A 12,735-nucleotide genomic window follows, 5' to 3' on the forward strand; every position below is an offset into this window, starting at 1 on the left:
GCACCCTCCAGCCCTCCCCGAGCCTCACACGCGCTCTATGGCGGGGACACTGCTGAGGCCTTTTTTGGCTCTCCTGTCCTAAACCAGGGGCTGACTTTCAGCTCGCATGAACCCATTCCCAGACACCAGCCACAAGTGCTAAAACTAAGTGGGATCCTGTTGGCCGGGTATTAGACTCTCATAGCCAGATCAATCGTAGTCCCGAAGCATGCACTTACAGCCTGTGGCGCTAAAAGCCTGGTAGCAAGAAACTAAACTGTAATTTGAAGTGTGTATGGAAGGTATTGAATATGAATGGAAACACTGCCTCATCACTGTGTGCTCCTTTACTTTTAAAATGATATCACAGCTTCCTGGTACACACAGTTCTTGTGTAAATCTGCATCTGTTACGTCGGGAGCCCAGAGAGAGATACAGGAAGCCTCATGGGTAGCAAAATGCCGTTTATTTTGGGCATCTAGGTGCAGATGGGTGGAGACCAAAGAGCAGCCACCCTTAGGGAGTGGAAAGCCTTGGGTTTTGTAGAGGGTTTCTTAGGGGGGAGTGAGTACCTGGGCCAGAAGAGCCGCTGCAATAAAATTTTTTTTAAACAACCAATTTCTGGGACCCCTGGGTCAATCTCATCCTGTAGAGATAAGGGAGGAGGGTAGTTCCATCCTTACCAGGGGGGCTAGGAATGCCAGCTGCAGCTGTCTGTTAGGTTTACAACCTCCTGGACTCTCCAGACTCCTGTGGCTATTGTTTCACAGACCTTCTAGGTTTTTCCATTAACCATCCATGTTCCATACATACTTTTCGAGTTCCCACCTGGAACAAACCTAACAGCACCCATTTTTAAATCCAAGGATAGTGACAAAAGAGCATAAAATTGTGATTTTGAGTTTCTTACTGGGTTTGCTTTTTAAATGCAGCGTGATATTAGTGATTTCAAGAAGTAACTTACAGACAGCTCGAAATTGAATTCAACAATGAGGGGTTGGGCAAAATTATTTCTCAGTAAAAGTCTTCCTAGGGTGTGTCTACGGGTGTGAAAGAAATAGCCTCTCTCTGGGGTTATGTTGGCAAAAATGAAAGGGAAGAAAGAAACACAGGCCCTAAAGGGACATAAGACTGCTATAAAGGAGCAAACCAAACAAGTGAATGTGTCCGTGTATAAAACAAAACAAAACAAAAACCTGCATTTTCCAGCCACATCTCGGAGGCGGGAGTTCATTGTAAAATGTGGAACTAGGGCTGTGGAATTAGGAATGAGAGAAAAATAGCAGTAAAGAGACAGGATATGTTGGAGAAGTAGATCAGAAGTCAGAGGTGAAGACGAGCCAAAAGCTATTGATGACGCATCTGAGAGGGCCACAGTGATGAAAAATAATTCCAAGGAAAGTTAAAAACCCACATTAGCTTGGACACTGCAAGTAGTGTTTTTCAACTTTCATAGCCACAGAGAAGTAACATATTTTTAAAATTATTTTTAAATTATTACTATTATTTTTTTGAGACAGGGTCTCACTCTCACTCTCTCACTCACCCAGGCTGGAGTGCAGTGGCATCATCATAGCTCACTGCAACTTCAAACTCCTGGGCCCAAGTGATGTTTCTGCCTCAGCCTCCCAAGTAGCTGGGACTACAGGTGTGCACACCACACTCAGCTAATTTTTAAATATTTTGTAGAGATGGGGTTTGGGGGGAGTGGGTCTCACTATGTTGCTCAGGCTGGTCTTGAACTCCTGGCCTCAAGGCAATACCTCCTGCCTCAGCCTCTCATAGTGCTGAGATTACAAGCATGAGCCACTGCCCCAGGCCAAGGTAACACTTTCTTTGGAGTTCACAGAGTACTTCTGAGTTCAGCTCAGATTTCTCACCTCCTGCTCTAATCCCTAAACTGAGTTTGATATAAGCTGTGAAGACTTAGATTTAGTTGGGAACATTGTCATTAGATGCCATGCTTGAATCAGGGAAAATAGCTTCTTAACAGAAAGACTTTAACATTTTTTGAACTTTGATTTTGTCAATGCTTAGTTAAATGTAACTCTATAGTGTAAATTACAGCATGTATTTGCTTTTATCTGTAAGGAACAATATGGAGCCAGATAGATTACAGTAATTTGCCATTTTGCAACAGCACCAAAGGTCATGATCCCTGATGCTTTCCTTGAATCACCAATGGCTACTGGACACCTCCTGTGTGCCAAGCAAGAAACTGGGCATTTAACAGTGACCAAAACTGACATTTTCCCTGCTCTCATTTCCAGTGAGGAAGACAGACACAAAACAGGTGTGAGAGGTTCAGGTAACACCCACATTTCCTTCTTTTTTTTTTTTTTTTTTTTTTTTGAGACAGAGTCTCACTCTGTTGCCTGGGCTAGAGTGTCATGGCGTCAGCCTAGCTCACAGCAACCTCAAACTCCTAGGCTCAAACGATCCTTCTGCCTCAGCCTCCGGAGTAGCTGGGACTACAGGCATGCACCACCATGCCCAGTTAAAATTTTTTTCTATATATTTTTAGTTTTCCAGCTAATTTCTTTCTATTTTTAGTAGAGATGGGGTCTTGCTCTTACTCAGGCTGGTCTCGAATTCCTGGCCTCAAGCGATCCTCCCGTCTCGGCCTCCCAGAGTGCTAGGATTACAGGCGTGAGCCACCATGCCGGGCCCACATTTCCTTCTTAATTTCAAGATTAAAATAAAAGAAACAGCCCTTGCTATTATAATTCTATGCCCCTAAATTCATTCAGAAGAAAGATTGGCCACCCAGATGGAAAGGAAGGAAAGAGAGCTTCCCATACAGTGATGCCAAAGGTGAATCTTGAAGGGTGAGCAGGAATTAGCAGAGCAGTATGGCTGTAACCTTCTATAACGATAGTCTTTTTCTTTTTCATTTTACCTTTTGTTCTTTCTTTCTTCCTTCTGTTTCTCTTTCCTCTCCCCTCCCCTCTCCTCTCCTTTTTTATTTTTGAGACAGAGTCTTACACTGTCACCCCAACTAGAGTGCAGTGGTGTCTTCATAGCTCACTGCCACCTCAAACTCCTGGGCTGCAGAGATCCTCCTGTCTCTGTCTCCCTAGTAGTTGGAACTAAAGGGTCAGGCCACCACGCTTGGCTAATTTTTCTATTTTTTGTAGGGACAGGGTCTTGCTCTTGCTCAGATAATCTCAAACTCCTGGCCTCAAGTGATCCTCCAGCCAATATATGTCTCTTGATATTTATTTCACATCATTTTATGAAGTATATATAAGATTGAAATTTTTACATATTCATTGTGAATCAAATCATTGTGGAATGACCCTCTCAATCCCAGTTAATACTTTTTGTCATATCTTTTCAGTTTGATATTAATATAACTGACCTTGCTTTATTTTGATTAGCATGTGCCTGGCAAATTTTCTTCTATCCCTTTATTTCACAATTCCCTGTATCCTTATGATTTGGTAGGTTTGGCATACTCTGCATATGGCTGAATTTGTTAATTTTCATCCAAAAATGACAATCTTTAACTGGAGAGTTTAGTTCATTAACAACATTTAAAAAATTACTGATTATGTAGTAAAGTATGAACTTTAAATATCAATTTATTCTTACCTTCTTACATTTTGCTATTTTCCTGCCCTTTCTATAAATCTTTTTCTACTTCCTTGAGTTTTAAAAATTGATTTGCTTTTTTTGTTTGCTTTTCTCGTTGCCTACCTCATAATTAATAGGAGATAGTAAAGTAGTAATAATATGGGAAAATTGGATAGCCACATGTAGAAAGACTGAAACAGGATCCGCACCTCTCACCTCTCACAAAAATCAACTCACAGTGGATAACAGACTTAAACCTAAGGCGTGAAAGCATAAGAATTCTAGAAGACAATGTTGGGAAAACTCTTATAGACATTGGCCTAGGCAAAGAATTTACAAAGAAGACCCCCAAAGCAATTACAGCAACAACAAAAATAAATAAATGGGACCTGATCAAATTAAAAAGCTTCTGCACAGCCAAGGAAACTATCATCAGAGTGAACAGATGACTTACAGAATGGGAGAAAATATTTGCATGCTACACATCTGATAAAGGTCTGATAACTAGAATCTATATAGAACTCAGGAAAGTCAGCAAGAAAAAAAAATCAGACAACCCCATTAAAACGTGGGCAAAGGACATGAACAGAAACTTTTCAAAAGAAGACAGACTAATGGCCAAGAAACATGAAAAAATGCTCAACATCTCTAATCAGCAGGGAAATGCAAATCAAAACCACACTGATTACCTGCATAAAGAAATGTGGTAAAAATTTTTCTAAAAAAGACAATAAAAAATAAAAATACCCACACTGAGATATCACTTAACTCCAGTTAGAATGGCTTTTATCGAAAAGTCCCAAAACAACAAATGTTGGCATGGATGCAGAGAGATAGGAACACTCCTACACTGATGGTGGGACTGCAAACTAATACAACCTGTATGGAAATAGGGTGATATCTCAAAGAATTAAAAGTAGACGTACCATTTGATCTAGCAATCCCACTACTGGATATTTACCCAAAAGAAAAAAAGGCATTCTATAAAAAAGACACCTGCACTTGGATGTTCATAGCAGCACAATTCACAATTGCAAAGCTGTGGAAACAACTAAAGTGCCCATCAATTCATGAGTGGATTAATACAATATGGTATATGTATACCATGGAGTTCTCCTCAGCCATAAAAAATGATTAATACCCCGTGTACTATCCTGGGTGGAGCAGGAGTCCATTCTTCTTTTTTTTTTTTTTTTTGAGACAGAGTCTCACTTTGTTGCTCAGGCTAGTGTGAGTACTGTGGTGTCAGCCTAGCTCAGAGAAACCTCAAACTCCTGGCTCAAGCAATCCTGCTGCCTCAGCCTCCCGAGTAGCTGGGACTACAGGCATGCGCCACCATGCCCGGCTAATTTTTTCTATATGGATTAGTTGGCCAATTAATTTCTTTCTATTTATAGTAGAGACGGGGTCTCGCTCTTGATCAGGCTGGTTTTGAACTCCTGACCTCGAGCAATCCACCCGCCTCAGCCTCCCAGAATGCTAGGATTACAGGCGTGAGCCACCGCGCCCGGCCTCCATTCTTCTAAGTATCACAAGAATGGAAAAACAAAAACAAACAAACAAAAGAATGGAAAAACACGCACCACATTTACTGACCATTAAATTGGTACTAAGTGATCAACACTTACCTGCATATGTGGAAGTAACATTCATAGGGCGTCGAGTAGGTGGGAGGGGGAAGGGGATGGGTAAATTCACACCTAATGGGTGCGATGCGCATTGTCTGGGGGTTGGTCCCGCTTGTAGCTCTGATTCGGACAGTGCAAAGGCAATTCATGTAACCAAAGAGTTTGTATCCCGATAATATTCTGAAACTTAAAGAAAGTATAATCAAAAAAGAAATTATTCAAAATAATTGGAAATGATAAAGGAAGCAGTTTTCCTGCTATGCACAACAATGTAATGATCAATCACCTCAAGTATGTAAAGCAGCGTGACAATGGCGGCAGAAGAGACAAGCGTATACCGGGGAGCCTGCGGCAGTGCTCCGAGGGGTGGCGCAGTGCACGTAGTCGCATCATTTCTCGAACTGTACACTTTGAACTTTTGGGGGTACAGCTGCTCCACTGGGCTCCTGAGCAAGCGCAAACCCAACACACGCACTAAGGGGCGGGGCTGGGGTCGTTACCAGAGCCGGAAGTGCTTAGTCTTTAGCTACACCTGCCACGAGGCTCCAAGGTTTAGCGCCCTTGGCACGCCTGAGCTATTATTTTACAAGAGGTTTGATGACGAACTTTGGGTTTTGTGACTGGAGGGTGGGTGTAGGGTTATTGAAGTGGGTTTGGGGGTTGATAATGGAGGCCTTTGGAGTTACGAAGGGGACTTGCTCTCAGTTGAGTTGAATGCCCTGAGTCGAATGTTGCGAGTTGAATGCTCCGATTAGTCATTTCTTACGTTTTTCTTATTTTCTCATATTCTTGGCGTTAGGATCCAATTTGAGAATACAAGTTAGGTAGGTATTGTTTTTGTAATTATGAAGTTCTAAGTGTTTTATAATTTCAGTTATTTTTCTTTTTATGAAGAGTTATTTCGACGTGCTTTTTAATTTCCCGAACTTAAGCCTTGCATTGATTTCTAATGCAGTTTATCTGTGCGGCGTGCGATGCTTACTCATTGGAATGTGTTTAGACTTGCTTTAAGGCTAAGTCCAGGGTCAGTTTTATTAATATTGCATCGCTAGCTTGAAGATAGTATGTATGAGTTCTACAATTGATAATTGTCTTATTCAAGACATGTGTTCTTCCGGTGTGTGTGCTTGCTCTCTTAATCACTGAGAGTAGTGATTTGTTCACGTGTGCCTACATATGAACACAAACATATTTATATTTGTATATTTATATATTTTAAATATATAAATTTATATATTTATATAAATATACTGGTGATACTGGGTCCAAGTAGGAATATTTTTCAGAATAAAGACTGTGAAATTATTCTAGGTGGGTGGGTCTGGGCAGGCAGGGCTGGGCCGGGTGCGGGTGGCTCACGCCTGTAATCCTAGCACTCTGGGATGCCCAGGCCAGTGGATCGTTTGAGCTCAGGAGTTTGAGAACAGGGCAGGCAGGGCTGGGTCTGGCATATGCTGGTAGAGAAGGGGTATAGGGTCTGGCATGTTTCAACATGTCTCAGCATGTTGGGAGGTGAGGCAGAACCAAGTATGTCAGAGAAGTGGGGAGAGGCATGTGGGGTTAAAGAGTCAGGGGGCCTGGGGGACAGGGACAGGCGGGGGTGGAGCTGGGTATGTCCTGGTTCCATGTATGGGGCCCACAGGGCTGGGAGGGTAAGGTGAGACCAAGTGTGTCCAGGAGGGCAGGGCAGGGCAGACAGGGGTCCTGGAGAGACATTAGAGTGAGACAGGTGAGTGGGCTGAACATGCCTGAGGGGTGGGCCCAAGTGTGTTTGGGCAGGCTGGCGGAGGTGGGCTTGTCTGGGTCCATGGTGCAGGGCAAGCAGGGTAGCAGATGTGTCCTGGAGGAAGGGGTAGGGCAGGCTGAGTTAAGCAAGTCTGAAGGGGTGAAGTCTAGCTTTTCTGGGCAGGTAATTAGGGCCTTATGCATCCAGGTAGGCAGGGTGGGGCCAGATGTATCCAGGTGTGTCTGGATATAGTGGGCACACAGGACCTAGTGGCACCAGTCATTCCCAGGCAAGCAGGGCCTACTGTATCCAGGAAGGTGCAGTGGCCCTAGGCCAGGTTGTCCAGAGGATAAAGCCAGGAGTGTTGGGGCTGGGTGGGCCTGTATCCACTTAGGGCTGACCAAGAGCCCTCCTCCCACCAGCGAGGGAATCCTACTTATAACTTTGGTCTTTGGTGAGTGCAGCACACAGGGTAGATGGGGAGTGAGGCTCATGCTTAGGGTCTGCCCCTCAGATCTTACCTGTAACCCCCTCAGATCTTACCTACAACCCCCTCAGAGATCTTGCTATGGTCTCTGCCCACTTTACAGCTGCCCCAACCATAGAAGTCCAGGCTGGCCCAGAAGTACAAGATGGCAGTGGTGCCACTGGCAGCAAAGGAGGCACCTGGGACAACAGCCACACCCCAGCTGTTGTCTGAAGAGGACCTGCCTTGGGATGCTGACCTATTCCAGGACGCTTGCCGAGGGGATTTTTGGCAATCCAAGCCTGTTGAGCATGTGACAGGGCCCTGGGGTGGAATGACGGAGACAACGAAGGTAGGGAAGGTCAGCAATGAGGTGAGAGGGGGCAGGGAGTGTCCAAAGACCTTTTTGAGACACCCGATGTGGGGAGCCTGTCAGTATTTTCCTGGTCTGCAGCTCGGGGTGAGTGACACTGCGGAGCTTCCGTTCCTGGATCCCATGCCGCAGGAACAGGCACTGGGTGCGAAGCACATGGAAGATCTAAAGGAAAAGGTGGAGTGGAAGGTGGCAGAAATGGTAGGAGGGGGGCATAGAGGTAGAGGTCGGAGGTGGAATGCAGGGCACCCTGGCCACTCTTGCCCCCCAGATGGAGAAGAAGCAGAAGCAGAAGCAGAAGCACACATATGAGGGGAAACCTGAGCAGGAGACACATGCCAAGGACCCTGCCCCACTGCGGCAGTGTTTGGGCCCTGGCTGTGTCTATCCCACCCGGCCAGGTTCCAAGTACTGCTCGGATGACTGTGGCATGAAGCTGGCAGCTGAGTGAGTGCATCTGGAGGTTAAGAGACAAAATGTGAAGTAGGGTGTGATCTATGCCATCTGGAACTCCAGCCCCCCCCCAGCCACCCACTCATGTAACCATGAATTTGCATTCCATCCACTAACCTGCTCATTTACCCTTATCGTCACTAACCTACCCATACCCCCAGCCAGCCAGCCAGCCACCATTCAATCAACTACTCATCAACATTCTCTCAGCCACCATTCAATACCCTTTACATTCACCATCCACTAAGTCATCCATTTCTTTTTCCTTTGATGCCCTCATCCACCAATTCCATTTCTTGCTGTCTCCCCTTCCAGCCGCATCCGTGAGATCCTGCCCCAGCGCATCCAGCAGTGGCAGAGAAGCCCCTGCATTGCTAATGAGCATGGCAAGAAAATGCTCGAACGCATCCACCGTGAGCAGCAGGACACCTACACCCGCCTGAAGAACTTGGAGTGCCAGTTCCATGAACTTGAGGCCATCATTCTTCGTGGCAAGCAACAGGCTGTGTGCAAGGATGTGGAGGTGAGAGGGCAGAGTGGGTGGAGAATAAGGGTATCTGGTATCTTGCCCTGCCCATCCCACCCTGTATTGCTTCACTGGCCCCTCCACTACCTGGTACAGAGCAACAAAGGTGACAAGGACAGAGTAGACCTGAAGATCTTCTGTGTCTCCTGTGGGCAACCCATCAATATGCGCATGGCCCTGCGCCACATGGAACGCTGTTTTGCCAAGGTTGGAGCATTAGCTGGAGGTCAGATGGTGCTGGGTGGGGTGGAGGGGTGGCTCGGGATCCACAGGCAGGTTTGGTGCCTGGGTACTGGCAGGAGGGAACGCAGCACATGTCCGTGGCTCCACCCATTTGTGCTCTTCCTCCATCCCCAGTATGAGTGTCAAAGTCGGGGCATTAGCCAGCAGCGGTGGGAGTGGGGGACATTGGCTGTGCAGACAGGAGCATACAGGTCCACAGGGGACGATGTGTCCTTTGGAGCTTTATCACGGGAGGGCATGCAGCATATGTCCACAGTTCCTCCCATTTGTGCTCTTTTTTCCCAGTATGAGTGCCGATCGACCTTTGGGTCCCTGTACCCTACTTGCATTGAGGGGTGAGTGTGGGCGCTACATGCACAGGCTCAGGAGCAAGGGGGAGCAAGGTCAGGGCAGGGTGTGGGTGGGCTCAGGGGCAGGGTTGGGGTGAGGCCTCCTGCCTCCTTCACCCTCAGCACCTCACTTTCCACCTCCCCCCAGGACCACTCGGCTCTTCTGTGATGTCTATGACCCACAGAGCAAGAGGTACTGCAAACGGCTTCAAGTGCTGTGCCCTGAGCACTCTCGGGACCCCAAGGTGAGACTTTTCCTTCCCCGCCTCATGCCCGTTCCTCCATTCCTACAGTCCTCCCGGCCTGACCTACCTCCCTATCTCCTGACCAGCCCTGTGTATCCCATCCTCCCGTCCTGACTGCCCTCTGTTCTCATGTTTCTCTGCCTGGCTGTGCATATTTATTCATGCCTTCTCACCTGACCTCCTGCATTTCTTCTGGTGGTCCCAGCCCGCCTCACTGCCTACACCTCCCCACATTCTTCTCCTCTCCCTGCCTGAGCACCCTCCATTCCTGTCCTACCCCAATTCTTTCTCCTCCTCCCTGTCTGGTACCCACTTTCTGACTCCCCCACTCTAATGATTCTCCCTGTCTCCTGCCCCCGATTATCTTCTCTCTGCCTGTCATCTCTTACATCCTTTCTTCCTCCCTGCTTCAGCCCCCACCCCCACGTCCCTGCCGCAGTCCTCAACTCCTCCCTGCCTCAACGCCCCACTCTTCTGTTACCCCTGCTGCACCCCCCGCCCCACCCTCCTGCCCCTTCTGCCTGTTTGATCTCTTTCCATGCCTCATTGTGCCCCATTTATCCATCTACTCTGAGTTCTCCACCCTGTCCTCCACTCCCCTGTCGCTGTCACCGTCGCCATACCTGCCCGATCACCCCTGGCCACCCTCCTCCGTAGCTCACCCCCCTTAATTCTTCCCCAAAGGTACCAAATGATGAGGTGTGTGGCTGCCCACTAGTGCACAATGTCTTTGAGTTCACGGGTAATTTCTGTTGCCTCCCCAAACACCTGTGTGACCGCCACTACTGCTGGGAGAAGCTGCGGCGTGCTGAGGTGGACCTGGAGCGTGTGCGCGCGGTAGGGGCCCAAGGCCCAGGGGGCGGGTGGGATGTGGGAGAGGGTCCTACAATCCCCCTGCTCACGCTCACCTCCCACAGTTGCACAAGTTGGAAGAGCTGTTTGAACAGGAGCAAAAGGTACGCACGGCTATGACCAACCGGGCGGGGCTGCTGGCCCTGATGCTTCATCAGACGACACAGCACGACCCACTCACCACTGACTTGCGCTCCAGGCCAGAGAGCTGAGGCCTGCCCCACCTAGGTCTGGTGTTGCACACCCAAGAATGCCCCACATGCCTGTTGCTCCATCCACCTTTTTCTCAGGGCATCTTGGAGTTTCCCTCTGTGCTTCTCTGTCCACCACTTGGTCTCCTGTCCCTCTGTCTACCTGCCCTCGAAGAAGGGATGTCCAGAAATTCCCTGTTCCCATCCGTCCCTCCATCCTTCTTTCTTCCCTGATCCTGGGAGAGACCAGGAGATCTGCTATGCCCTCATCTCCACTGTCCACAGTTGTTAATGAATTTTGCAAGAATAAGGTTTTTGATATGTTCTGATGTTCCCTAAACCTAGCTCTCTGGCTGCAAACCCAATTTCAAACCTCCAATAGTGGCAGGTGACAGTGCAGCTGTACTTAGGAGGGCAATGCACATGCAGGGCTGGGTGTGAGCTGATGCCTACTCAGTGCTCAGTGAGTCCTCCTCTGTCAGGGGAGCCAGTGAGCCTTGTTCCCCACAGACCACCATCTGGGCCATCAGGTATGTAATTGACACCAGATTATTCCACAGCCAATTTGCCCACTCCTGTGTAATTGTTAATATGCCCCAGGCCAGAGATGTTGGAAAAATGTTGAAATAAATGGTTAAGCCTCCCTTTTAGCATAACTCTTAGGAAGACTGGGGATAGGGGAGCATGGGACAGTCCTCCCTGATGTTTCTACTTTGGGACACTGAGGAGAATTCAGAGTGGTACCATTTTCCCTGCCTTGCCATCTTGTTCCACCCCTGGCCATCCCACAAGGTCCCAGCCCTGTCTGTCAGCCTCGGCTTCTTCCAGTCCCTTCCAGGTCTAAACTACTCATCACGTCTTGGCTGCCTCCCTGCACCACCCTTCTCTGGATCTGCCCTGTCCTCTCCAGCCTGCCTGTTCATTGATTCCCCGTGGTGTCACACTCATTTCACACCCATAGGCTTGCTAGAAGAGGACTGGGACCTCTGCTGCATCTGCCTTGTCAGCCCCTGGCCAGGCCTCCTATGCCAGTGGAGCAGTAGCGCTGCGTGTGGGTACTGGTATGTCTCAAATGCTAGACTTGAACTACTTTTCCTGTTTTTTTCCCTATGCTCACTGATCCCTTATGAATTTTTTGATCAGTTTTCATACTCTTTTCCCAGGAGCTCACATGTTTTCCCAGAATATTTCAGTATGTTGCTCTAGACTTATACATATCCTTCCACTATAACTAGTTTATATTACTTACCTGTCTGATGCAATATCTCCTTTCTTATTACTAATGTTGTATGTTGTTTCCTTTCAATTTGATGAGATTTCCCAGAGGTTAATCCATATAATTAATTGGTCATTTGAAGGAATCAGCTTATTGTCCTATTTTTATATTTATATTATATTTATATATTTAATTTAAATTTTTATTAGCATTTCTTTTTTGTTCTTTTTCTTTTTTCTTTTTTTTTTTTGAGACAGAGTCTGGTTCTGTTGCCTGGGCTAGAGTGCCTTGGCATCAGCCTAGCTCACAGCAACCTCAAACTCCTGGGCTCAAGCGATCCTGCTGCCTCAGCCTCCCGAGTAGCTGGGACTACAGGCATGAGCCACCATGCCCGGCTAATTTTTTTTTGTTTCTCTATATATTTTAGTTGTTTGGCTAACTTCTTTCTATTTATATTAGAGACGGGGGTCTCGCTCTTGCTCAGGCTGGTCTTGAACTCCTGATCTCAAGCGATCCTCCCGCCTCAGCCTCTCAGAGTGTTAGGATTACAGGCATGAGCCACCACGCCCAGCCTGTTCTTTTTTCTAATTTCCTGAGTCCCAACTCAATTATTTTTGGGTTTCCAGTCTTTTTTTAAATAGTAAACGAATTGAGGCTACACACTTTCCTCTACATGTAGCTGTGTCCCCAACACTCTGGTATGAAATATGCAACTACAGAATTAACTTTTCACTTTGATTCTAGGTATTGAGGACAGTTTCTTAGGTTCTTACGTCTTAGGGTAGTTTAGTTATCTTTTCTTTCTTTTTATGTAATTATGTTTTTTACTATGATCAGAGAATATAGCCTGTTGAATATGAATTTGTAAATGTTATTTAATATTTTCCCTGTGGCTCAGATACTCAATTGAATTTTATAAAACATTTGTGGAT

At 46.9% G+C, this 12,735-nt stretch overlaps 1 protein-coding gene across 1 annotated transcript; it reads left to right on the forward strand.

Annotated features, from left to right (window-relative positions):
* Positions 1 to 7,541: 7,541 nt before the first annotated feature.
* Positions 7,542 to 10,608, forward strand: LOC105862298 (CXXC-type zinc finger protein 1-like). The gene is made up of 9 exons (XM_075999183.1): positions 7,542 to 7,679; positions 7,830 to 7,949; positions 8,020 to 8,195; positions 8,517 to 8,724; positions 8,824 to 8,934; positions 9,256 to 9,305; positions 9,448 to 9,544; positions 10,229 to 10,381; positions 10,462 to 10,608. The coding sequence occupies exons 1-9, from the start codon at positions 7,542 to 7,544 to the stop codon at positions 10,606 to 10,608; spliced, it is 1,200 nt and encodes a 399-aa protein (XP_075855298.1).
* The last annotated feature ends 2,127 nt before the right edge of the window (positions 10,609 to 12,735 follow it).

This window comes from Microcebus murinus, chromosome X, assembly GCF_040939455.1.
Source record: "Microcebus murinus isolate Inina chromosome X, M.murinus_Inina_mat1.0, whole genome shotgun sequence".
Lineage (NCBI taxonomy): Eukaryota > Metazoa > Chordata > Mammalia > Primates > Cheirogaleidae > Microcebus > Microcebus murinus.